The 27763-nt window shown below is 35.0% G+C and overlaps 2 protein-coding genes across 2 annotated transcripts; both read right to left on the bottom strand.

Annotated features, from left to right (window-relative positions):
• Positions 1-303: 303 nt before the first annotated feature.
• Positions 304-14841, bottom strand: LOC103993389 (ISWI chromatin-remodeling complex ATPase CHR11). The gene is made up of 25 exons (XM_009413428.3): positions 14508-14841; positions 13870-13986; positions 12859-12965; positions 11619-11731; positions 7224-7321; positions 6901-7080; positions 6564-6785; positions 5939-6073; positions 5569-5851; positions 5422-5495; positions 4913-5133; positions 4738-4825; positions 4556-4649; positions 4272-4460; positions 4162-4193; positions 3867-3943; positions 3698-3787; positions 3541-3610; positions 2519-2576; positions 2388-2446; positions 2153-2318; positions 1835-2013; positions 1533-1748; positions 1135-1239; positions 304-676 (listed from the first exon to the last, which is right to left on the bottom strand). The coding sequence occupies exons 1-25, from the start codon at positions 14760-14762 to the stop codon at positions 659-661; spliced, it is 3246 nt and encodes a 1081-aa protein (XP_009411703.2). The 5' UTR covers positions 14763-14841; the 3' UTR covers positions 304-658.
• An 8032-nt stretch (positions 14842-22873) lies between these two features.
• LOC103993388 (glutaredoxin-C1-like) lies at positions 22874-23615 on the bottom strand. The gene has a single exon (XM_009413427.3). The coding sequence runs from the start codon at positions 23382-23384 to the stop codon at positions 23073-23075; it is 312 nt and encodes a 103-aa protein (XP_009411702.1). The 5' UTR covers positions 23385-23615; the 3' UTR covers positions 22874-23072.
• Positions 23616-27763: the final 4148 nt, after the last annotated feature.

The raw sequence follows: 27763 nt of genomic DNA on the forward strand, positions 1-27763 counted from the left end.
GAGAGTATACATAGTTTATCAACAAGAATATAAGCTAGTTTCAACGTGCAATAATGCGCCGCTAAGCAGAGCCAAAATGGGCCACCACCAAAATGGTTCATCTGCGTCAAGCCAAACAAAGCTTGGCCCAAATCTGATTTAATAATCAAGACAATTTGCCTATCTCTGGTCTGAACTATATCCGAATTAAAAGGTTAGACTAAATGAAACGACAGCATTAGTCTTCATATGAGAATCAATCTGACATACAGAAGAAAACCAACACATCAAGAGAAACTGAATCCTGTAATGTGCACACACATCTATAAGGTAATCCAGAAGTCTATTATGATAATTCTAACCACAGTTGAAGCTCATTCATGTTGTGCTCTAGGCCTTCAGATGTCGTAGCTTGATGGAAGCAATGTTCTATTAAGGTAAAAAGATTCAGTGATCCATCCACTCAATGACAAAACAGAGCGGAATGGGAACAAATTGATTTTAATGCCACCACAGGCATAGCCACATGTATATATCCATAATATAGCCTACATTCATAAGGATATACGAAATATTTTTCTTGCTGCAGTTCGATGTTTGACCACATGAAGGCAATATCCAGCTATCAAGATGATTACAGCTTGTCTTGCGCTCCAAGGTAGTCATTCCCTGGATCACCTCATCTCCTCCTCCTCCCCTGACAAAAGCAAGTTGCAATTATTTTAGTTACTGCAATCCATCATATCCTCTTAAGTGGTCAAGAATCTTTTACAAGCTACATCTGTCAGCTAAGTATCATCACTCGGGTATATTTAATGTCCACTTATCTTAAACAGAGCAGATCAGCAGAACACGACAAGCATTAAAAAAAAATTCAAATACTAGACTGACTTATGCATAAATATCAAGGTTCATCATACCATGACATACCCGTCCGGTATAGGCGGTACATACCAATCCGACAAAAGACCGATATGGATAGTACATACCGATCTGTCGATATGTCCCAGCATATTATGTGCCAATATATCAGTACAAATTGGTACGTATCATATCAATAGTGAATAGATACATCGATACAAACCGATAAGACAAATCATGATATATATCACAAAAATTAATCCACTGAAAATACACAACATCGACAGGGCTTACCGAGCTCATATAGTCATCCATGGATGATTGTTTTCTTCTTTTGAAAGAGGTCAAAGCAGGAGTTTCCATAGCTGGTGCCTTTGATAATGACCGTTTTGTTGGTGTCTGAAAGGTAAAAAAAGTTCAACAAATGTTAGAAGGACAATGGAACAGTGATGTTAAAGAACATTAAGATGAGTGGGCTACAAGCTCTACATGCTGCCCAAAAAATGGTATGCAACCATGAGACAAGGATAACTTTCGTTATTTTTTATGATCGTGAGAACACACTATGCAGGTAACAGAAAATTTTGATACTATCTGAAGACTGTAATTCGAGAGACATGAATCACAACAAATTGAAGAATAAGGGACGAGGATATCCAATTTATGATGCCAACAAAGGAAAATGATTGTACCCTAGAAAGTTTTTTATCTTTCCGTGCTTGTCTCTCCCGCTCATCATACTCTTGATTTTCTTTCTCTACCAGACGAATAAGGGTATCACAGCGTCTAGCAAGCTCCTGAGTTGTACGAGACTTTACAAACCAATCAAACCGGAACAAAGGTGAAGTACGGAATGCTGCTTTGAGCTCATCCCAGTTACCATAACCAAGTTTATGCACCATGCACAACTGAAACAATTGATAGCAAATGTTTAGAAGTGTTGGAAAATACAAGAGGGAGTTTAAGTATAAAAGGATAAAGGAGCTTAAACTACCATAAAGCGATCACATTCCTCGTTATACAATTTTCCTTTATTTTGGCCATACTGAATTTTTAGTTCCAACCATGGGTTCTTGTAGCGATCCAACTTCTTGCCAATTGCTCTCATTATTTCTTCTTTGCGAGAGATCCTTGCTTCACCCCTTTCTATGTTCTTCATAATACGATCATAATCTGGAAAAGTCACCAAATAAGATCTTAGTAGGTACAAGAGCACTTTCTATAAACAATTTGAAGTTTCCACAATACTTAAAACATAAATGCTATATACTTGGAAGAGAAATCACTTAGGTAGGCATTGAAATATAAGTACCATTTAATTCCTTGTATCTCTGTCTGAAGACCTTGGCATATCTTTCTACTTCCTCTTCTGTTTTGGCCTCCATTTCCAATGCTATACTCTTTATGTCATTGCGGCCATACTTCTCACATGCTCGAATGAATGTATTAAAATCTTTCCTTGTCCATGTTGAAAAACCCTGGGAATATAGAAAGCAACTTTTAGAAAGATTTTCATTATCAGTATGAACATCACCTAGTGGACTCACCTCTTCCAACAACCGCTCCTTCTCTTCCTGTTCCTCTGCAGTCAGCGGCTCACCTAAGTCTGGTTCGACCAAATATAGTATTTTAAATGATCATTGAACCAAGAATACATGTGAAAAAATAAAGTCAGTACCTTCAGGTTCTTCTTCATCACCAATTGTATCTTTTAATTGATTCTTCTGATGCGCTTGCTGAAATCAGAGAAGAAAACAGCAGAAATTAAACATGGAACCTGGTTTAGAAAATGACTAATAGGAGTGAATAGTGCAGAAATTTGATAGGTATAACAAAGCAAGTAGTCTTGGCAGGCTTCAGGATTAAATGTTGATCAATGATAAAAGAAAAAAAATAAAGATACATCAAATGATCAAAATAATTATTTGATGCTGGATCATTTTGGTTTATATTTCTCTCGAGTAAATTTTATAGTTACAAGCACCTTTTCGAAAAGTTGTCATATGGCAACATATTCTACAATTTCATATTGGTCATCAAAATTGTTGAAAAAAAGGGAAGTCAAACAAAAAAAAAAGAGATAAATCTTGAGTTTGATTGGTGATTTAACAATTGATTCAAGGATTTATATACAAGGAGCTTTCATCAATATTTCAAGATCTTAAGATAAGTCCATCAATCAAATGTTATTTGTCAAAATAAGAAAATATACCTTTCCCAGAAAAGTAAAAGATGCAATGCTCAATGTGCCTTGATTTATGGGATGCTATTGTCTTCCTCCTCATTTTTACATTGTTTCTTATACTGAGGGTATACAAAAAGTAAGAAATGAATTTTAATTCAAGATTAAAAAAATGGATAAAATATGTTTTCTCACAATGTGTGTGGTGTCAGATCACATTTTACTTTCCAATTGTGATTATACTGTCCACATGTGAACCGTGCAAAGGTATAGACCTTCATTCTTGTAAGTTACTCATTAAGTCAAAGTCAGTCCAGCAGTGTTTTCTTTATTTTTTTTACTGTTATCATCTTTCCTTCCTCTCATTTTCCCTTTCTCCATTCTCAAATAAAGAACACTCTGTTTGTCACAAACTTGTCCTATATCATCATTTATTGCATATCTACTATTTAAATCAAAGGGAAAAACTAGGTGTGAGTAGGTGCAATAAAAAAACAAAAGATGTAAGAGAGGCACACCATGAGATATCGAACTTCTTTCTCGTACAATTCGCTTAATCTCTGTGTGTTGAAAAACTGAAAATCATGCCTAAGATATGATACACGAATAGAATAATTAAGTATATAGCATTAGGATACAAAAGGAAAGATATCTGAAATCAAGAAATCAACTTACAATTGAGGCATACGAGGAATTCGTGGCTCTTTCGATTTTGCAGGACCACCTTGGCGCAGTGCTTGCTTAAAATAGTCAGCATCTGAATAACTAAACAAACCACAAAAATATATTAGGACAGGTGCAGTTAAATCCATATGCATAATTTGCAATCAATGTTGCATCTTACTTGCGTTTCCTTTCCCTTCTAGGTGGCTCAACCCAATTATCGGTAACAAGTTTCTTAAAGTCAACCTTGTTGTCATCCTTCACAATCAAGAAAGGCAAAATGAAACACAACAACAATACTCAAACCAGTAGTGAAACAAATTTCCTCAGAGTCATCACCAGACTTGAAAATCATCAGCAAAAAAAAATAATATGTGAAATGTGAAAAAGAATCTGTCTGTCGTTCCACAGTGACCATTGACCGATTCCACAGTGACCATTGACCAAAGTAACACTTAAAAGTTCAGCAGGTATACCTTCTCATCATCAAAGTCATACAAGTCAGCAGCTGCAAAGAAGAACAGAAGTTTATAAATCCAACATGGTTCTTACTCAAGAAAATATGCCAGCAAAAAAATCAACATACTGTCATCCATTTTAAACTTAATGGCATCCTCTGTAAACTTTTTCATCTTTGCATCAAGTTCTGCGGTAGCCTCTTCTCCTTTAGCTATGATGCGATCAATGTCCTCATCAGTTATTGTGCTGTTATTGGAGTTGAACACCATTTCGGCACCAAATCTTACCATTTGTAGAAGTTCATCTTTGTTAACAGCTGTAATAATATATAATATAAGTTTCATGTGTCCCAATGAGATTAGTTGCTGTTGAAGTGAAGACGGGTAACTCGTAAAATAAAAATACACTTACTCTTCTGTTCTGCCAGCCGACCTTGTTGAATTACCAAAGCATCAAGCGCAAGCTTTTTATATGCCCTTTCTATCACTTTCTCTTCAATAGTGTACTGCATTTTACAGACATGTCAATATACTCTCGAAGACATCATTCATTTATATTGCAGCATTTAGTAAGATCCACAAGCAAGGCCAAACCTCTGTGCAGAAACGGAACACTTGAACTTCTTTCTTTTGGCCAATCCTGTGGGCACGATCTTGTGCCTGTAGATCAACTTGTGGGTTCCTAAAAGATGCGAACATGACGACATGGACCATATGGTAATTAACGGAATCATAAAATAAATATTATTCCACACAAAGAAATATGTACCAGTCACTGTCATAGAGAATGACAACATCTGCAGTAGCAAGGTTAATCCCCAGTCCACCAGCTCTTGTAGAAAGCAAGAAAATGAACTTCTCACTTCCAGGTTGATTAAAGGCTTCAATTGAAGCATCACGTTCCTCTCCCCCAGTATTCCCATCAATCCGGCAATATTGATATCCACAATACAGCAAATAATCTTCCAAGATGTCCAAAAGTCTAGTCATCTATATTCCAAAGCATACAGATGCTTTTAAATGACAAAAACAGGTCAAAATTATCTATACATGTTAAAAGAACAAAAAAATAGATAAAGCCATTCTGAAGTATTTGGGTCAAACTATATTAAGTCCCTGATAGGTTAAATGTTTCATTAAAAATTGCATATGCAACCTTTGGGTGTTCTTCCAGATGAAAATTATTTGCCTATGCCTCCTCATAGACATTACTTCTCTTGAAAAATTATTTAGTTAATATCATTCAGGTAGAAACCAAGAAACATTACTGATATAAACCTGTGAAAATATTAGAACTCTGGAATCCCGTTCTTTCAATTTTGACAGCAACTTATCTAACAGAACCATTTTTCCTGCAAAAGCATATGTTCAGAAAACAAGCATTTTTTTCCTCCAAGGAAAATATGTTTATAGAATTTAAGCTACCTGCATTTATAATAAGGTGATCTCCTGTCGTATAAGGTGGCCCAGGTTCTGCACCTTGGAAGAGATATGGATGATTACAACACTTACGCAGCTGCATAGCAATGTTCAGAAGACGCTTGCGTTCCCCTCCAGCATTAATGACCTCCAAATCTTTTTGAAGCAGAGCACGGTAATAATGCTTTTGCATCTGGGACATTCCTACCTTGAGTATAGTTTCCTTTTTCGGAGGTAATCCTTTCTCAACATCAGATTTAAGTCGTCTGAGGAGAAATGGACGAAGAACCTTCAAATAAAAAAAAAAACAGAAAACTAATGCTTGCAACTGCATAGATCAAATCAACTAAGAATGATTTGACACATGAGAACACACCTTGTGAAGCTGTTGAACAACCTCCTGCTGATCATTTTCTCCAGATATTTGAAACCATTTGTCAAAGGTTTCAGCAGAACTAAATATCTCAGGAAGCAGAAAATTAAGAAGAGCCCACAGCTCATGAAGATTGTTCTGCAAATAGTAGATATTGTTGACCACATGGCAAATTCTTGAACTAATGGTTTCAGATCGCATGACACAGTTTCGTCATGAACAGTTTCCTCATGAAAGACAATGCTAAAAATATTTGCATATTCTATATAAATGTCAAACGATAATGTAAATCTTAGAATTTTCAACAGGACATATGAAAATAATATCAAGCATTTCTTATTTATACAATCACAAACATCCACCTTTCTGGAGAACTTAATGACTGTAACTAATTCCTGCATAACTCTTTTCTTAACAAAAACAGAAAAATGAAGCATAACAAAACAAGACAGGTGCACAAGAAAATTGAAATTTTTTATTTTTCATATTAGAGATGCATATGGGATAATGACAGGATTGAAGAGTTCAAGAACAATAATATGTGAAAAAAATGCACTGAAATTGGGACCTCAAACTCTACAAGCTCTCAGGAAAGAAAACTGCAGAACTAAAAAGGATAACAGATTACCTGAAGAGGTGTTCCAGTGATAAGAAGGCGATAATTAGTATTGTAGAGTCTCATTGTTTTTGAAAGAAGAGAATTTTCATTTTTAATCCGATGAGCCTCATCAATAATAACATAGCGCCAACTAAAGCGTCTTAGAGCATTTTTTTCTTTGATAGCCATTTCAAAACTAGTTACACAAACATCGAACTTCCCAGCGACCAACAAATCCTCACGTATATGTCTCTGCCAAATTAGTGGAAAAAAATCAGAAGGCACATCCAGAGATCATTTCCTGAGGCTAACAATGGGTAAAATATATGAATTAAATATACAAGGAAAGTTTAAACTTCAGACATACTCTTTCTTCAGGATCCCCAAGAAATTTTACAGCACGCAAAACAGGACAAAAACGCCGAATTTCCCTCATCCAGTTGCCAAGAGTAGATTTTGGTGCTACTACCATGTGAGGACCAGTAATTCCTCTAAACTCATGCAAATAGCCGAGTAGAGAGATGGTTTGCAATGTTTTTCCAAGACCCTAAATAAGAGGGTTATTCAATTGTCAACCATATAGTTCAGTCTGATGACAAGAAAATTTTCCAAATTAAGTGATATCTAAACTCAGATAAAGTTATGCTGGTCAAAGGTACTAAACACGACATAATCTTTCAATTGCAGTACCATTTCATCAGCTAAAATCCCATTGATTCCGTTTTCATACAATCGTATTAGCCAATTCAATCCAGCTAGCTGGTAATCTCTTAATTTGCCCTGTATACCTGCAGAAGTACACATTGGGATAGAAAATCAAAATGTTTGATCAAATGCCAACCAATAAAAGTAATGATAAAAACTGAGTTCTAGCATATATATAGCTACATATTTTGATAGTAACTATCAGAGTAATGTCATATCCATCTATATTTTCCATGAAAGAGACTTGGCTATGGATTACAGTGTCGTCTTAAGTCAAAACTCTTAAGTTCCCAATGGATAAATTGTGAACCACCACCACTAACTTGTAACCACAGTGATTCAAAAGCAGGTCAAAATTTTTAAAACGTAAGATTTAACATTTCTAAACTTACAAAATATAAGATGTCCTATAACATTTACAAAACAAACATCTAACTCAAATTTTGGACAACATTACAATCAAACTGTTCTTTTACAATAACATCTTATAAAACAGAAACATGCTACAATCTTCTAGCATTCCACCGCCTCAGCCCAAACCTAACGTGAGCATGAGCGTAAAGAGGGCTAATTACATATTACCCCCATGGTTAGACCTCTTTAATATCTCATTCCCTAGACTTTAAAATTTTATATTGAAATCCCTATAGTTATGAAAGTGAAACATCGAACTCCATTTACTCTAATGCTATCGGTTTTGCTGAAGATACAACACATGGAGAAATGCCACAAAAACGATGGGCATCGTTCTACATCGCTCATCCTTCTTCCCCCCTTGTGCATGTCGCGCGACGAAAGGGGGAAGAAGGATGAACATCGTCCTTCCCCGCATTGTTATTGACACTAATGCAAATCTCGAGCGGCACCGACACAGATGTAAAGCACTAACATCTGCGTCGTTCGTTTCCTCCTCTCCCTTTGCCTCGCCTCTCACCGCCACTCTCCCTCCTCATCCTCCTCCCCTTGTAAGAAGCCAAAGAGGTCCCCAGCATTTTTGTCTACCACCGCATCGCTCTCGTAGACCACAACCACCCACGACCCTCAACGACACCGTCTTTCACCACCATCTAAAACGTAAATGAGACGTTGAAATTATCTTTTTGTCCATCATTTTCATGTCAAAAAAAGATATTAGGATAAATATAATTAAATGTTTCACTTTCACAACTAGAGGAATTTCAATGTAAATTGTTTGAAGTCTAAGGATCGGGATACTTAAGTGGTCTAACTATAGAGGGTAATCTGTAATTAGCCCACGTAAAGACAAGCTAACCTAAAAAATATATATAACAATAAGACAAAACTCAATAAGCCACTATCATATCCATGACATAAGTGATGGCAAATCATATGAAATAAGAATCAAAATGCAAGACATGAATTCAAAGGTCATATATATCATTTTACTAGATTCATACTTAGCAAGCAAGCAAAGAGCAACATATAAGCAAATCAAGATCAAAATACAAGACATTAGCTCAAGAGTCATATTTGTCATTTCATTTGATTTCTTCATAACAAAGAAACAAAGAGCAACATATAAGCAAATCAAGATCAAAATGCAAGGCATGAGCTCAAGAGTCATATTTGACATTTTATTCAATTCATTCATATTAAAAGAATATGATATGTACTTGCATTTATTATGAGATAGTGCAAGTAAAACATAGAAAACAAACACGCTTGAAGCTTCATATAATTATTGAAGTCACCATGACAAAAATTGATGATTTAATATTGTGGAAACAATGCCTACTTTAACAAATTAAGGAAACCATAGACCAGATTCTGTTATCACTAAATAACTGAAAGAAACATTGTGAAACCATCAAGAAAAATTGATGATATAAGTGCACAAACATCTTGTGACCTATCAAACATCCAGGAACAAATCTGCATTTTGCTATCGCTAAGAAACTGAAAGAAACATCAAAAAGTGAAAGTAGATGAAAGCAAGGAGAAAAGCAACACAGAAACAACTTCTAAGAGCCGTCATGAGAAGAAGAGAGATCAGTGAAGAGAAAGTATACTTTTCTATTTAGGTAGTCTGGTGTTTTGAGTGGCAATCATAACAGGCTAGGACAACATCTGACAGCAATGGCTACTAAGGTCCTGTTGTCATTAATGTTGAAAGTAGCTACAAAACTAGCAACTAACAGTGCAAAAAGCAGAGCTGAGACCAGTGGAGAATCCAGAAGGAAGAAATATAAAAGATAACTCAGGTGTTTACTTTAGGAAAGTCAACTATCAAGACATAATTATTTAAATAGATTACAACCAATAAGTTCTACAACAGTGGCTTTTTAAAGCTACTCCTAAAGAACAAGCATTCCAGGGAAAAAACAATAATTTCTTCTTCCTTTATTTATGATTCCTCAACTTTTCTTAGTCCATTTCTGATTCCTCAACTTTATTTCTGATTCCTCAACAATAATTTTTAATGTGCACAAAAGATTGGGCAGTTCCTTTTTCCCGAAAAAAAAAAGAATGGCCTTTTTACATGTATCTCTGCAGAACAAGAAATTTATAAACTTACCACTTTAAATGAAAAATCATGCATCCATTGAACATTACAATTTATCATTAATATTCTATTTAGGGACTCGTGAAACATATATTGAAACATTGTTTTCATGCATCGTGAAGAGGGTATACATGAAAAGAACTATTCCTGATATGCAAACCATATCAAATTGAAGTCTATGCAAAAAATCATGATTTTTTAAGGGCATGTATGTGTTTTTTCCAGAGGAAAAGATCATTCCTTCACTTAATTACCATAAATCTAACATTGATCCTTAAAATTCATATCAATTCATAAATTGTTTAGTAGCAATATCCTAGAAGAATGCAAGAAACATCAGCTTGCTGAATATATTTCGCTAACTGGTTAATAATATATGACATGAAAAACTGTTGGGCCATGATTTAAGAACACTGCTTCATCTTCTACTGAAAGTGGACATAATAATATATTATTTAAGAAAAATATACTTTTAATCAAGGAGTAAAATTTCATACCGTACCAAAGTTTCGAGATTCACTCGGTACGAGACAGTACTGTATATCAAGTGGTACATTTCGGTATACCGCTCGGTGTGTGTGTGTGTGTGTGACTGTGTGTATGTATGTATGTGTGTGTGTGTGTATATATATATATATATATATATATATATATATATATATATATATATATATATATATAGTTCAAAAAAAAGGACAACTGCCTCGTTACCCCTTTTGGCGCGTGTTCTTCTCCCCACACAGGGAGAAAACCGAGGCAACGTTGCCTCGTTTTCTATATATATATAAGAGTAAAAAAACTGTTTTCTATGACGTCGCCTCTCTTCTCCTCGCAACACCAAGGATTCTTCTCCCTACGCAAATGAGAAGTCGCCGATAGACGAGGTGGGAGAGCGACACCAATCTCCAAGTTCTCCTTTTCTTCTTCCTCTTCTTTCTTCCTTTGGTTAATACCACCCTTCCTTCTCCCTCTTCTTTCTTCTCCCTCGATCACCACCGATTTAGGACGATAACAGAAAACAGCCCCAATCGACGGTACCGCCCAGTAACAAACAGTTCGTGTACCGATCTGTTGGCGGACTAGTACGTACCGTCCGGTACAGGCGGTATTATTCAAAATTAAAATCCTTGCTTGTAATACAAAATTTGATTTGCAACACATAAACTTTAATGCATGAAAGCAAAGTTATTAATTTGCACATGACACTTCTCATTTATTTTTTTAGATCATGAAAGTCCACATGACCAAAACTCTAATTATTGATGTGCAATAAATGACACATTATAGTTATCTTCTTAAATAAAATTAAGGTTTTTGTCAGTTCATTGTTCTTTCAAATTAGATAGTCTATATTTCATGGCCTGCAGTGCATGGAAGTATTTTCTCTCTTCTCCTAATTTTTCTAGTATCTATCAAGATTTTGAAGTTCATAGTTCATACAACATTAAATATAGCCAAAACTACAAATACCAAACCTCACACCAAATCACCAAAAATCTTTGGCCATCATTAACAACACTGACCTAAGTTCTTCAAATGATAGACCAAAGCATAGTATGCTAATCCCCTAGTGCTTATATATACCAAGTTTGAACAAAAAGCAATCTAAAAATTGGCATCAAACAAGAGTTAATAGCTTCATCAGGTGGATATAAGCTGTTGATTACTTTATTAGTTTATTATGAAAGTAGTAACTACATTTTAATCATTTATAAAAAAGTAGGAAAAGGAAAAAAAAAAGAAAATGCATACAAAGATGACGTTTTGGCAAATTTTCATATCCTAGAAGAATATGGAGAATGAACAAAGAGATATTAGTTCGGAAAAAAAAGTTCCAAGCACAACTAAAATCTTACAAGATGGTTGTGAAACCAAACGGGTTCCTCCTGCACCAGAAAAGGCATCCTCTTCCTCCTTAAGGTATTCCTCATCTTCTTCTTCCTCTGTAATTTTAGATGCGTGACGCCCCCTGAGAAAGTTAGCACAGGTTACAGGTCATGCAACAGAATTACCATCATATATTACCTGAAAATCAAATCCTAAAGCACCGAGATCTGCCTTCAAGAAACTTTAGAATAACCACAACAAGAATTGGAACAAAGCATAGTGTATGAATTTTCCTATCATGAGCTTGAACTGTGAATTAAGGCAAAATTGGAGGCATTTCAAGAACCAAATCAACATCTTTCTCAAGCATACTAAATCTATTTTAAGTATTTTCTAAGTCTGGATTGGGCATCGGGAGATCATCACTATCTTAAGACCATGTATAAAGAACATCATGAATTGTCATGTGTTGCATCCATGCATGAGGGATACAGGACCGAACAACCAGTGTAACTGATCCCATAGTAGCAAACGATGGATAAAGGGCCAACCTTAAATTATCATGTTATAACACCAAGGCTTCAGTTATACTCGGTCATTGCTCTTTATAATAAATGGCACCCACATTGACTCAAACATTAACAAGATTTTATTTCACTAAAAAGATTCGGGCTGCAAGATACTAATGGATGTCAAGAAAGATAACTAGAATTAGTAGGAGAATATGATAAGTAAATATTTTACTGTCGCAAATTCAGAATCAGGCGCTGTTCAACTAAACAAGAGCATGGAAACCTGTCGATTATATAAGACTTGCCAAAGAAGTTAAAAGCAACATCTGAACCCTTGAACCAAATGAGATTGTTGCTCCTAACAGAGGTTAGACAAAAAGAATGTAACAAAATAACATGTAGCCAACCAAAAAATTATATAATTTACTATACTGCAATGATAAACATTTAACATTTGTCTCTGATGAATTAATTGCAAGTAACAAAATGGTAACAATACTGAACTGGATTTATGAAGAAAGATTTAAAGAAATTAGAAGCCAACGAGAAACATGCTATGAATAGCTAGTGTAAGGACAATCGGCTCCCTTTTTCACTTCCATAGTACCATAATGACAAATTTTCTTAGCCTTATTTCATAATACACAACTTCGCTATACCATAACTACAAACTTTCATAGCCTTGTTTCATAATACCCAACTTTGCTATCTTTATCACATGTATACAATGCAAGGACTATAGAACAAACAAAACTACCTTCCTCTTGGCTTTTTTTCTGATGCAGATTGGGCACCCTTTGCAAAATGAGCGAAAATCTCAGTCTGTTGTAGCAAGTACTTCAACCGCCCTTTTCCCTTGTTATTCTGTCAATGCATCAATTTCTCAGACGCCATAAAAAATGCACGATATTTGCACCATATTAACAACCTCAAAAGAAGCAAGGGATATGATGTGTAGATGCATCGCAACATAAAGATGGTCATGGTGTGGGCAAAATCCACACATGAACATGAAAGATATAACTGACAAGTTCTTTTGATCTGTTTCTTGTGGTCACATTATCGTGTTAGATATTCTGTCTGCGAGAGATACCATCATTGGCAGCTAGTCAAAGATAACAGCATCTTTGCAGTGTTGGCACAGGTTTTTTCAGTCAATTATGAACAGAAAAAAAGAAAAAACTTAATAATACTTTTATTATCTGAAGTTTCTGGGTTAGTTTTCATGAAAACATGATTGACAGAAAACACAATCATGACCAATGACAATTATGTAAAAGAGCATTAAATTACATTCCTGAAATATACAGAACATAAAGCAGAAAACAATAATATCACCAGCAATCTCATTCTTCAAATCCAGAAGCTCGATACTCTGACAATGATTATCTTAAAAAACCAATATGTCATGTTTAAATGTAATGCATTTATTCTGTCATTCCTTTCTTGTCTCCACTACAATTTAGTAGTTGCTTTAAACTGCACATTAGTATTTTTAAATTACAATGCCATTTGCATGAAGGTTAGGGTTAGAACTGAATAAATGCCTGCCCATTTGAAACAGACTCGATCCTTCCCTGTCATGATTCATAAGTACATCAACCACAAGATGGAAGAAAGTTTGTTTTGCGTGTGAGTTGACAACATAAAATTCCAGGTCAGAAAATGACATACAAGACACGTATTTTTATCGATATCTAAATGTAATTCCAGAACGAGCGAATATCTGCTAATGTGTCATCTATAGCAATTATTAATGATCACTGACCATGTCAGCATCAATAGATGCATTCTGTGCAACCAGTATTTCTTGAATCTTTTGCTTCTTCATCCTCTGCATCTCTCTCAACCTGGCTCTTTCACGCTTTCCGAATTTAGCATTTTCCTGCAAGAACATTCAATAAATCACTCTGTAGCCCACAAGGACCTCCACTATCTACAATAGAAAGCAACAAAACGACTTGTGTCATTAGAAATGAGGAAAAATCAGAATCGTCTGAAATAATGAGCATGTAAGAAATGCTAGAGGAGCAAAACAAATTATGCCTATACATACACGTATCATCTGAAATAGAAATGTCCACCAAATCTAGTCCACCAACCGCAAGATCATAGGTCCCATATGGCGAATAATCCGGGAAAATAACTCCAAAAAATGCCCAAACTTCGGTACCACCCGCTTAACGATCAAAAACTAAATCGCTTTTATAAACAGGAAGAACGCACATCAAATGCATTGAAAAGGATCAACGAAAGTGTATCTATATATAATTTATTTCAGAGCGATCATCGAGCCCCTAATAAAATTAAAATTTGCAAAGTAATAGACAAGGCAGAGAGGGAAAATTTTGGGCATCGATCGGATCGCGATCGATCACCTGTTGCTACCAGAAAACCAAAAATTACCTCATCTTCCTCCTCGTCCTCATCGTCCTCATCAACGCTCTTCGTGTCCTCGTCCTTGGTGTCCTCGTCCCCGTTGTCGTCCTTGGCCTCATCGTCGTCGGGGCCGGCCGTCCTGGCGACCGCCTCGAGCTCCTCCTCGTCGACCTCCTCATCGGGACTGGCCTCTGCCACATTCTTGCGCTCGTCCTCGGAGGCGATCGAGCCGTTCGAGGGGGTCTCCTCGGAGGAGCTCTCCGAATCGTAGGGTTTCGCCATCGACCGAAGCGGGGCGAGGGTTTCGCTCTGCGTTGAGTAAAAGGTTGAGAGATAAAAAGGTCGCAATGGAATGGGGAGCGAAAGCGGCTCCAATTGTTATTGAGGCACATTATATATATAAGAGATCGGCATGTGCAACACTCGTGCGCGCGCGTGCGAGGGTAATGGAATTGGATTCCCGCCAACTGCTCCCTCCTCGTCGCTATTATCATGCTTCATGCACCCTCTCATTTTTATTTATACAAGTATTTATTATTCATTTTATTCGGGTAGCTAATAACATGTGTTGACTATTATTACATCTCCTCAGATATATTATTTATATAAATTATTATTTTTCTCTAGGAAATTGAGTTATACAACACCATCTAAGACGTTTATGATTAGTATCGTCGTATTCATATAATTAGTTACCTATGACGTTATGATCTTTCTACTTTCAAAACTTACATTAGAATCCTAAAGTTATGTGTGATATTTTCATTAGCAAAATTAATGACATGAGAAGAAATAAAATTAAATATTTTATTTTTGTAAACATAAAGATCCTAATATAATTTTTAAAAATATAATAAGTATAATACTACAGATAACTAATTACAAACGATAATAAAGTTGATATTATTAGTAGCATACACTTTCGATATGATATGTTGAATGAGTTGTAACATGAATAAATTAATATATAATAATAATAATAATAATAATAATAATAATAAAATCATATGTTCTAATTATTTAGGATAATTTATATAAATCTTTTACTATTGGAGACTCTTAAGGTGCATTGTGTTAACTGTATACAATTTTCTAAAAAGTTTTTATAAGAAAAAAAATTAAAACTCAAGAAAAAATCATCAATAACCAAATCAGAATCGAAAAAATGTTGACATGGTTTTGTACTTCTCGTTTATACCTACAAGAAAATAGAGATCAATTATAAATACCTTTAAATTAGTTCTAACTCAAATATAAATTTCCTCATACATAAATTTTGAGTTTTTTAATATATTTTCTCATCATTAAAGAAAAACTCAAAATATTTTTTTCAGATTCTGCTTCCCACCTAAACTTAAAGATACATGGGGTACTTAATTATTTATAGAATAATATAATTATATTTTTAGGAGCTCATTACCTTTACAAAAAAATATTTTTTTCATACTTAGATATTCTTCTCTTTCAGTACTATTGGTTTTCATAAATTTAAAAATACTTGTCAAAACTAATAATTTTTTCATGAATGGTATAATAAAATTTATGATTATCTAATAAACCTAAGTTATCCTAATGTTTTCTCTTGTTATCTTCAAAATGAAAAATATAAAGTTTATAACCTTTGCGATCACTCGTAAAATAAAATAATTATCATTGCTATCAAATTCACAATTATCGCTACCAATGTAAAATTATATGATTGTTACTATCATTATTAATAATATTATCACTTGTATCACTACTTTTATTAAATATTGATGGTGTCATCACCGTTCGCATTACCACAACTATTGGTGCCACCATTATTATTTATTGTAATTATCGTCACAAATACCACATCGTGATAGTCATCACTGTTTTCATCGTCTCTACAAGTATCGTGCTATCTATTATATTATTATTATCACAACATTTGTCATGTCATGAAAAGATAATTTTATTATTCTTATTATCATCATCGCTATTATTATTATTGCAAGTGTCATTAGTCACGTCCCTCGTTGTTTCGGATAATTTCTTCAAATAAAATATTATTTTAATTTTTTGATGATTTACGCATACTTTTCTATTTATTTTAATAAAATATTTATTCATAAAAGATAAAATTACTCGGGATATCTATCTCGTGCATCATCATCTCCATCTTTTACTATCATTAGTCACTTATATGACATTCGTCCCATTGCATCCAATGCAAGGCATTGCCGCTAAGAGATCTTGCTATCGTTCATATGTTCTTATCACTCACTTTCTATTGTAGGATCGCATTCATTATAGCTTCACATAAATCCATCAAATGTTGCACAATGATACGGTGACAATGAATACTCGGAGCGACTCGAGCTTAAGGTTATAGTTGACTTTTTTTTTGTAGCTAGCATATTCACCAATGCGGTTGAAGTCATAAACGTTAATTCAGCTACACTTTGAAGCAAACATCACTATATCAACAGTATAAATAGTTATTATTGGAGGAGAAAAAATTTAAGAAAATAATATATATATATATTTTTAGTAAGGTTAAAGCCCAATTTAGCTAATGTGATTTTTGAATAGATTACTTAAATTTTTATGATTTATTTGTGTCTAAAATAACTATTATATTTTTAAAAATATAGCATATAAGCCAATCTCATCAAGTCTGAGTTAACGTATGTTAGAGTCTGCTTACGTAACATGTTGACTCATAATAAATCATTAACATAATGACATATATAATTTAAATAAAAAAATTTAAGGTCTATTTTAGCCCATATGGTTTTGGTCACGAACCACTTTATCTTTTATGATTTACTCGTGTATAAAATAACTCATATATTTTTAAAAATATAGCATATAAGTTTATTCCATCAAGTATGAGTTAACAGATGTTAGAGTCTATTAATATTAATATAAATTATTAATATAATAACATATAAAATTTAAGTTTAAAAAATAGTTAAACATCTATCTTGTCGATAAAGAGAAAATGATGGACGTTGTAGCGACGAACGAAGGTGGAGAAACAAAGGTAAGAGAAGTCGAGGGCAAAGGTAATGGAGAGTTGGACTATCACATCATAGACACGGTGGGTGAGGGCATATGAGATGATGAAGCAGGAGGTAGTGGAGATGAAGACGTCTAGGAGGAGGAAGAAGGATCAGGAGATCATTGCGTGTTTAACTATCACGCACTTAATTGATTTTGCCTAAATCATGCGATACCCTTGCATGTCCGTCCGCAAAGATCACTACAAATGAGAAAACATGTTAGATAAAACATTTCACTCGGGATCTACAAGCAATCATTTCAGCAAACACTTCATAATTAATATAAATTACAAACATACTTCACAAGCTCTGAATGGTTGCACAATCAAGGGTTCAAAATAGTCAATTACAGATCAAAATCTTCCACAAGTGCCCATATGACGCAACATTTATTTATAAGCCTAAAATGACTACCAAACCCAACTAAAATAGGTCTATTAAGCCTTCGACCGTCCCTCTACATGCTATGTAAAACATAAACAAACCAAAAAACACAGGTGAACATACATAAGCATTATATCGAACACCCCGTTTGTAATTTTGTCCATGACATAGTGTCGAGCTAGTCGATGCACATCCACCAAAGCTCCAGAGCTCATCATCAGCACAGGAGAGGCTACATACGTACGATACCCTGCTAGATAGTAGCGGCTTAGGTACTGTTGCTGGTAGTAACTTCTATGATGACATCTCATCTTGTTATTGATGGTGGTTTTAGTTTTTTTTAAACTTAAATTACACATGTTATTATATTAATAATTTATTATGAATTAATATACTACATAATTAAACTTTAACGTTTGTTAACTCAAACTTGATTGAAGGGACTTATATGTTATGTTTTTAAAAATATATGAGTTATTTTAGATACAAATAAATTGTAAAAGCTTAAGTAATTGATGACCAAAATCCTATAAGTTAAAATTGACCTTAATAAATTTTTAACTTAAATTATATATATTATTATATTAATAGTTTATCGTGGGTCAACATATTACGTAAGTAAACTATAACATCTGTTAATTTAGACTTAACGAGAAAGACTTATATGTTATATTTAAAAAATATAAAAAATATTTTAGATATAAATAAATCATAATAACTTAAGTGACGTAGGACCCAAATTGCATGAAATAAAATGGACATAAACCCTTGCACTTATATTGGAAAGCTAACACCATTAAATACAATCAATTTATTTGATAGATAATTCAGCAGTTATAAAATTGAATTCGAATTCGAGTTCTTCCCGCACCGGCATTCTCATTAACGCATTCCTTTGAACCGTCGAAACAACAGGGAATTGGGCGGTTTCACATTAATTACGCTTAAACTCTCTTCTCTATTCGTCGAATTCCTCAACGTTGTCCTCGCCCGCATCTCTTCCCTGCTCCGGCGGCCCTCGAAGTGACCTTTCCCCACACCCTGATCCCACATCTCAGTCCGCTATGCCTACCTCCCTCGCCACATTGGTTGGAGCCCCAAATTGAAGCCTTTAGGTACTGTGGAAAGATCGAAGCAGGCGTTGGCTGTACCTTACAATTGCATGATGGCTTCCGTCGACACCAGACAACGCCCGGCTTCTCTACCAGGTGATGGGGTTGCATACCTGAATCCTGCTTTACCCCTTCCTTTTCGGTATAATGTTTCCTAAATGTGCTTGGTGGCTAATATCCATGTCGATTCTAATACAACATGTCAAGGGCATGAAACTTTTGATGTTGTGTTCTGGAAAATATTAGATTTGGGGATAGGCTATCTGTGTCAGTTTGATTGAATTTCCTAGGTTTTGTGTTCCGGAATCAAACTTAGATGAATCTGTCATGGAATAGAAAGCTCGAGTACCGTTGTTGAAGAAACAACAAAATAATCAATCAAAAGATTCAACGAGGAAGTAAAACACAAACCCAAAAGTTCCATGGTTCAGCGTAATTTGCATATGTTTACAGAGAGAATCAAAATTATTGCAATTAAGATATATATTAAATCGATTTAATCCAAATCCAAACTTAGAACTTCTTGTATACCCTTTCACACAAACATAAAGAATTATCTTTAAACTAATTTAATTACTCCAAAAGTCCTGTCCTTTGTCAAGCAACACAGAAAGCTACGACCAGTTCTTTAACTTTATCCGATAGACTAAGAAAAATAGGTCTCTATGATGCATAGATTTTAGAAACGTAGTGGCATAGTAAAACACATCCATCATCGACAAAGTCTCTTTAGGACTGACAATGATTGTTTCTTATTTCGCTCAATATTTAATAGCTGATTAGCTATTTTAAAAAAATAGGGTCAAACTCACTACTAGTTTGCTGTCCAAGCATAGTAAGTGACTTAAACTGTATGTTATCATCACTGATTGGCTATCAGATGTACTCTGAAATTGGAACACAGTAATCAGATGATAAATTATTCAAGGGCATATCACGTGTATCATGCTTCAATTCTTTGGCAGTATCATTTCCTTCTTATGACATGGAGCTTCTAGCTTGTAAATGGCACTTTGTCATGAAAACTAGATCTTCCAACAACTATAGTTCTAGAAATATTTCTTGATGCGGATCTTGCTGCCTGTTTCTTGTTATGCCAAGAATTTATCTGATATCACAGAGCAGAGCTAGTAAACTTGGAAGTTATTAATCATAAAATAATTTCATTCATGTTAAGGTATTGATGAATGTTTAAATCAAAGGAATAAATGCATGAACAAGAGCAAACAAAGTTACATTGGACATGTTTACAGTTATTACTTGAACCAATGTATACATAACCAGAAGAGACTAAATCAGGACTTCATCATCAACGCAAATGCACATGATTATGATATACATAGTAATATATCTACCTACATGCATAGATATATTACTTAGATAAATTTAGGTGGTAATATTATCAGATCAAACATGTAGATTAATAACATAAGTATCACCAAACACATTAATAAAGGGACACCAGAGAGAATAAAATAGATACAACTAATAGGTATATCGATGAATAACCATTTGGAAATCAAATAGATATGTATATATGACAAATTGTGAGATTGACTTGCAGGCATATATTTCATATCAAATATTTTTAATAAAAAATACCACATAGATAATTTAACATAAATGCCAAATACAAAATCAGAAAGATCAAATACATAACTAGATGAACATATTGGTCATTCAATCATTCAATTGAGTAGATGAAATAACAACTTGTTTATCAGGTACATAACAGATGAATATATTTATATGATATTCATATAAAACAATTAGATTCATGTCATATAGAAATTAAATTAGTAATATCAGGCATAAAATTAGGCAAAATTTTGCCCAGTCATCCTTGGTATCATCATTTTAAAGCTATGGGACAAGAGTCAGATCAAAATAATGGCAACAAAGTTACAAGAGTAGATATGAGTTAACAAGAGATAAAAGAAGGAATTTTTAGATTATTGTATCAAAATTATATGTTAATGGATCTCGATCCTCTACATGGCAATAGGTCATGAGGTACTAAATCAATATAGACAGGATTGATCATGTTTGTAATTGTATAAGATAACTATTTAAACAAATAGAAGAACAGAATGGTTAAAGAGGTGTATTTAGGTCCCTAGCATTGAAGTATCATGGACAGTGTGGTAGGCACATTTATTTTCTGGCATTTGCCTTACATATTTCCTTTATCAAGAAATAAGACTTGCGTTTCTCCTGTGATATTTTAGATAATGGTAACATGGATTTATCCATCTGTAATTGTTATAGTAGAAATAAAGCAAATTTCTGGTCATATCTGTACAAGTCTAGTAATTTTAAATATCATTATCACATCCTTTTTTCTCTATGATGATTGTAGGCAAATGTTCAGAAGAAGTCAATAACTTCTTGATTTGTTTATGGATGCATTTACTTGTTGATTTGTGAGCTTGTAGTTGGTGACACTTTAGTGAGTAAAAATAGAGAAGAGTTCAAGAGAAGGAAGCCGGATGTTGCTGTCTTTGTAGGACTGATTACTTAGGCGTTCTGTTTTGTACATTTGAAATTTCAGGTACATAGATATTATTTTTTGGTAGGTGTCAATTTTACTGATATAATCGACATGAACATCAAGCGACCATTACTTAAATCATCATTGACTGTCACAGGTTTTGACAACATCATAACTTTAGTGAATAGTTTGGTAGTTACTCTGGCATCTTGCATGATCAACACCTTCTACTTCTCAGCCTCTAGTTTTGAGGAGATCATTTGACATTAAGTTCAATCTCCGGGAAAACGAATGAGTTTTAATCTAATCTGCTTAAAATGTATGCTGAAATCTAGTATGAGAAACAAATGGTCTTTATGCCCACTAGAATTATTAGGATGAAATTGGCTCAATAATAATGTAGAGACGAATTGTAGTAACAACATTGTATACTTATCCTGTTCGAAACTATTTTATTTAAAATCTGGAATATATATTTCTGTATACTAGAAACCGATATGTGGAATTAATGACGAGTGCATTTGGTTGCTTATAGGAATGATACTCGGTGATTGTTATCATACACTTAGGCTGTTCAGACCTCATGTGAGGAAAGAGAGTACAATGATTCAAATTCTTGGCCAGACAAAGAGCATCTTGATTGCACAATCACTTGAGCTATAAAATTATTTCGACCTTATTATTATTTCTGATATGGCAATACAATATTCTTCTAGTCATATCCAAACATGCGACTCACAAAATTATTCATCATTATCTGAGCTAACATATAGCCAATATCTTTTCACCAGTAAGAGGTGGGACCCTTTAATTATTTCTCTCGAATTCTATAGGTTCTTTTAGAATTTGGCACAGTGAAGCATATTTCTCTTCTCTGTCCTGCGAAACTGTTGGATTCTTTGTACGCCTAGTTTAAAGAATGTTTGGATATGGTCGGTCCTACTTGATTGGAATGTCAAGTTGTGCAGGAGTAGAGAGAGGGCTCTGTTTGTAGCCAAGCTGATAAGGAGAGAAGAATCTGTGTGTCAGAAAGGAGTGAGGATGAGCACTTGCCTTGTCACCCATGCGTGCAGGTTATGCGGAACAGTAATGCACAGGTGAGTGAGTGGCCGAGAGATGCATATTCCCTCATCCTTGGCGATCTAACGATGTCTCCTTTTTGGTCAGTTGGATATGGTGGAATACAACCGCTGCTAAAAGTTGAGTTCTTTGTGTTCTTCCTTTTTTATTAGAGCTTTCGGTTTATTAAGTAAAGGAAGCATATATATCCAAATGATTCTTAGTTTTCAGACATGTTTGGTTTGATATTTCCTTCTCTTTAATCTAGCTAGGTCAGACAGGAGTACACGTAAAAGCTGGAATGTGACACTGTAAGTGTTGCCTTCTCAAACAGAGTCTGTGCCGCCATGATTCGAACACCATGGAAGACATAGTATTGACAGGTTTGTAGTTGCAGCAGCAACTGATACAATGTACATCTTAACCCCGCACAGGTTAAAGAAGACAGCAGCCAAAACATGACGTCGTAGTGCACGTATTATAGTGAGACAGGAGGAGGAGGAGGTCGTGGAGGGTGTCAGAGCCAGAGTGCTCCGGCGTTGCGGAGCAGCGGCACGAGCTTGCCACCAAGGTGGAGCGCCATGACCTCATCGGTCGGGCCAACGAGGTTGCCGCCGATGAACACGGCGGGCACGGGGGGGCTGCGGCCCAGCATGTTGGCCAGCGCTCGCTCCATGTCCTTCCCCTTGGGGTCCTCGTCCAGCTCGTGGACGGCCGGGTTCACACCCAGCTCGCAGAAGAGCCGCTTGATGGTGTGGCACATGCAGCAGGAGCTCAGGCTGAAGACCACCACCGCCCTCTGCGACGCCAACCTCCTCACCCTATCCATCCCCGCAACTGGAAGCTGGTGCAGATGAGTGCAAGGTTGCAAGCACTTCTAAGAGAGTGAGAGAAAGAGAGAGAACAAATGCAGGACACAGCACCAAAGACGTTCTGCCAGCATAAACAGGTGGCAGTCTGTGGAAGCAACCGAGTGCTCAAACCTGCACAGGGCTTGTATGCTGGACTAGGAAGAAGGTTGTGGTGTGTTGAGCTCCTCCATGGTGAGCTATTTATACAGGGCAAAGATATTTGGTGCCGGATTGCCCAAAATGCCCCCCTGATCATTGCACAGAAAGGGACTCTGGCTCATCCCTCTGCTGGTCCAGGTACTCAAACCAAGCTCAACTGGACAATTTAATAGTATTTTATTTGTGATTATGAAGAATATAAATTAGGATTATGTCTTATTTATTGACTTAAGCTCTTAGATGCAATAACAATCTAACATTTAAGATGATAGACTAAAGTGAAATATATTGAGTTCAAATCTTCATCAGACCACACTTATTAATATTCCATGATTGAGTCATTTGTTATCTATATACGAGACCAAGTTTTCAGAATATGCATTATGTTTCATTTGCTAACTTATTCTTTTAGATTATTTATCAAAATGATTAATTAGCATTGATACAAAAATTAAGAGTGATGCTACCCCCATTCCCCACTTTCACATTCTGATGCCAATGCTACTCTTATACTTTGTGTCTGTGATAAGGATGGAGTATTTTCCTTTTCTTGGATGGCTAGAAGGCAGCATCTGTGTGGGCCAAACTGCACCATGGGATGCCTTGAGGCAGCTACCGAAGGCTTATTGCTAATACCCCCTTTTCATTTATCTAGCATGCAGAAGCTTGAAGTGGAAAAGACTACTATATATATATGTATATAAAATTATGGGCACATGTTTGGAATTAGTCCCTTGGGAGATGAAATGACTGGTGGTGTGATATGGTGGGGCCATCTTGGTTAGAATAGGAAGCCATGGAGGAACAAATGGTGGGTCTTAGAATCCACCAAATTTGAGGCCTTTAGCACACTTCAAATGAGATCAAGAAGTGGACTGCAAGTATGCATGAAGTAGGGGATTTGAAGCTCAACTCCTGCCCATGGTTTTCTAAGAGTCATTCATTGGTCATTCTTGAAAGTTACTTCCTCTTTAGCTCTAGAATTATGTGTATACTTTATTCAATTTTAAGATATAGAAGTAGTAATGTCTTTTTCCATAGAATATAGAAATTTTGAATAATATTCTACTTTTGCAAATTCCATATCTTTTTTTGGAAAGTCCTATTACATTATCATGGATTCATATATTCAAAACAGATGGAAATAAAGATGGCCTCAACTATATGTTAGATTTTTCAAGAAAGTATTATTAAATTTATTTGATCAAACACCCAATAAAACATCCATAGATTTGTCAAATATAATTCAAACAATAACATTGTAATTATAATTATGACATTTAGTTTAGTCTCTTATCGATGACTACAATATATTATTTATTTTATGAATTGTAATGATATATACAAGAATCGATTTACTAATAAGTCATGATAATGATTCGAGTACGAAATAATCAATTACAAAATACGTTATAACATATAGTCATCTCAGGGCTACGTTTCATATGCATCATATTAAAATCTAATTCTGAACTATGATAAATCATGATAATGACATCAAAATTTTAAACTATTAACTTAGGTTTATTCAGATCAATCGTTTAAACTCAACGAACTTAAATAAGTTGATTATCTTGATGTATATATCAATCAATCAAATTCTTATAAACTAATACTAGTTGTTGGCAGAAGAGTGATAGCAATGGTAACCATGGGGTTTATTGGCTTCAGAAAGAAAGACATTTATTCGAATGAAAGGAGTGCATATTTCAATGGATTAATTATATTTCTATATTGAATATAAATTTAATTTAATAATACATAATTATTCTTGTTTTGATATATGTATATTTATTTATTACTGCTGCATGCAGTTTAACTAAATTATAAAAGTTATATAATAACTTTACTAAATTATAAAAGCTATTATATCTGATTGGTAAATGCATTGTTTATTAGTGTATCATATATGACATTTTATATAATATTTTGATATAATAATTTAATAATACATAATTATTTTTTGTTTTGATAGATGTATATTTATGTATTACTGCTGTATTAAGTTTTACTAAATTATAAAAATTAGATATCTGGATTCATTAGTGTATTATTGGACAAGTGATAGATTGATATAATAATTTTTTATTAAAACAAAACAAAGTGTTGCTTAAGTGTAGACTTTTAGAGTTCATAGGAAAACAGTCTAATTATTTACTTGGCTTAATTAATTGTGTAATTAAGACAAGCTCAATGGTCAGTAACCCAACAGGTATAACTTGAGAAACAAGCTAAGAATCTCAAAAGTATGAGCATCTAAATTGACTTCCAGCAAGCACTAAATTATGGCTGACTCTCAAATGGATCTTTGTGTTAGAAATGATTTGGTGCACATAGCTAATGCCATCCTTCAGATATCTCTCACATCAATCAACCAAGATTCAGTGCCATGTCCTGTCTAAAAATTTCAGATAGAATCCTATGTAAAAGGTCAGTGATATGGCATCTTTAGGGCAAGAAGCTGTCCATCGATATGGATCATATATTGTGTTTTATGATTCCTCTCTTGAGAAGTCCATCAACATGTATCAAATAACACCTCCTCAGTGCTGAAGTGCTCATAAAAGTAAGTTATTGTACAAGAAATAGTGACTGTCACTGGTGAAAACAACTTTCTTTCATTCAGAAGCATTATTTTATTATTCCCTTTTATTTTGGTAATTCGATGCAAATTTTGATTAGAACAAATGAGAAGAGATAAATTAAGATTTAGAAAGTAATTTCTTTGGGAGCAATAAACAAATTTAGTTGATTTTAAGTTAATTCGAGGGTATTATCTTGTATAATGCTCAAATATAACTCGCGTAATATATGATAAGTCAATATCTTGTTGTCATAGGTGCGATCATAAAGACTCATGAGAAATTATTCGTTTTATTTTTTTAGAATAAACCCAAAAAAACATCTCTTTACGTACTCTACTCCTCAAAATTAATGTGCGATTAAATGTCTTTATCAATATATATAATTTTTTTTTGTAAAGATTAAATTTATGGGATAAGATTCGGAACTCTTTCATTTTTGTATCTCAATAAGATGTATCTGAGCACATGATTCACACTTACAAGTCTGTGGTATGCGGAAGAATTCTGTGGAAGGAGATGGGAAAGCGCATGCGGATCGTTGACATGCCATTTCAACATCTGTTCTCCAGCAACTTTACCTGCTGATAAAGATGAGGAAGAACAACAAAGTGTAAGGTGAAGCAATGGCGAGGTGGGACATGGCAGAAAGGTCCTCTTTTCCTAAAATGAAAGAGAGAGACTGATTGATTGATTGATGGATTGATTGATTCTAGGATGATTGATGATAATGATAACAAATCGAAGCTTGCTTTCACGTAGATGCAATTCCCTCGGCACCATGTCCACCGTTCTGTGCATGGCACGTTGCTTTCGGCGCGGCGTCGGCGGATGCGGACTTGGGTCGAATACCTTTCGGGCACCATTTCCGTCGGCGTATCATCTGGCGGCGCGTGATATGGAGCTCAATGTAGAGAAGTTGGGCATCATGCAACACGAGGATTCCTCGGTCTCGTTGGGCTCATTGGGATATGATGGTATACACCCATTGAAGCTAAGATCAAAGGCCATCTCAAAGAACAAGCTTGAGGTGCTAACACTTGCTGTGTGTGTATCAATATGTAGAGGTTTGAGATCTCTGATATTGTCTTAGAAACATGGATTTAGATTCAATTTTACGTGGACACAGATGTTGAAACAGATTATGAACACAGTAATTGAGATCTATCAGTGACCTATAGGAATAAATGCAATTGCAACCCATTGATCACCAGAATATTTGCATGGAGTGGATGGAGGAGGAAGGTTAGAATAGTTGGGAAGAAGAAGAAGAAGAAGAAGAAGAAGAAGAAGAAGAAGAACACATGGAGATGAGAGAATCCAATGACTGCTGCTGCTGCCAATGGCCAGCCTGTAAGTGCATGATGAGTGGGGACTGTGCTGCCTCCTCCGAGGCTTATTTAGAGCCGTACTCGGGAGAACTCCAAGCCATCTCATGCCCTACACCTCCCTCTCCCTGTCTACAGCCGCAGTACAGGGAAGCCAGCGAAGCTCACAAGCTCTATTTCCTCCCCCCCCCCCCCCCCCCCCCCCCCCCCCAGCTGAGCTCCAAAATACTGCACATCACAGTCCGGGACTGCTCCTGCAACCAAACTCCAACTTGGCTGGTGGCACAA

The sequence above is a fragment of the Musa acuminata genome, chromosome BXJ2-8, assembly GCF_036884655.1.
Source record: "Musa acuminata AAA Group cultivar baxijiao chromosome BXJ2-8, Cavendish_Baxijiao_AAA, whole genome shotgun sequence".
Classification (NCBI taxonomy): domain Eukaryota; kingdom Viridiplantae; phylum Streptophyta; class Magnoliopsida; order Zingiberales; family Musaceae; genus Musa; species Musa acuminata.

Excerpts from the sequence above, each read along its gene's own strand:
- LOC103993388 (XM_009413427.3), bottom strand. The coding sequence starts at position 23,384 with ATGGATAGGGTGAGGAGGTTGGCGTCGCAGAGGGCGGTGGTGGTCTTC.
- LOC103993389 (XM_009413428.3), bottom strand. The coding sequence starts at position 14,762 with ATGGCGAAACCCTACGATTCGGAGAGCTCCTCCGAGGAGACCCCCTCG. Across the intron at positions 12,966-13,869 it reads CATCTATTGATGCTGACATG|AATAACAAGGGAAAAGGGCG; the intron begins GTCAGTGATCAT and ends ATGCATTGACAG. Across the intron at positions 3,788-3,866 it reads AGAAGGGAAAGGAAACGCAA|TTATTCAGATGCTGACTATT; the intron begins GTAAGATGCAAC and ends TGGTTTGTTTAG.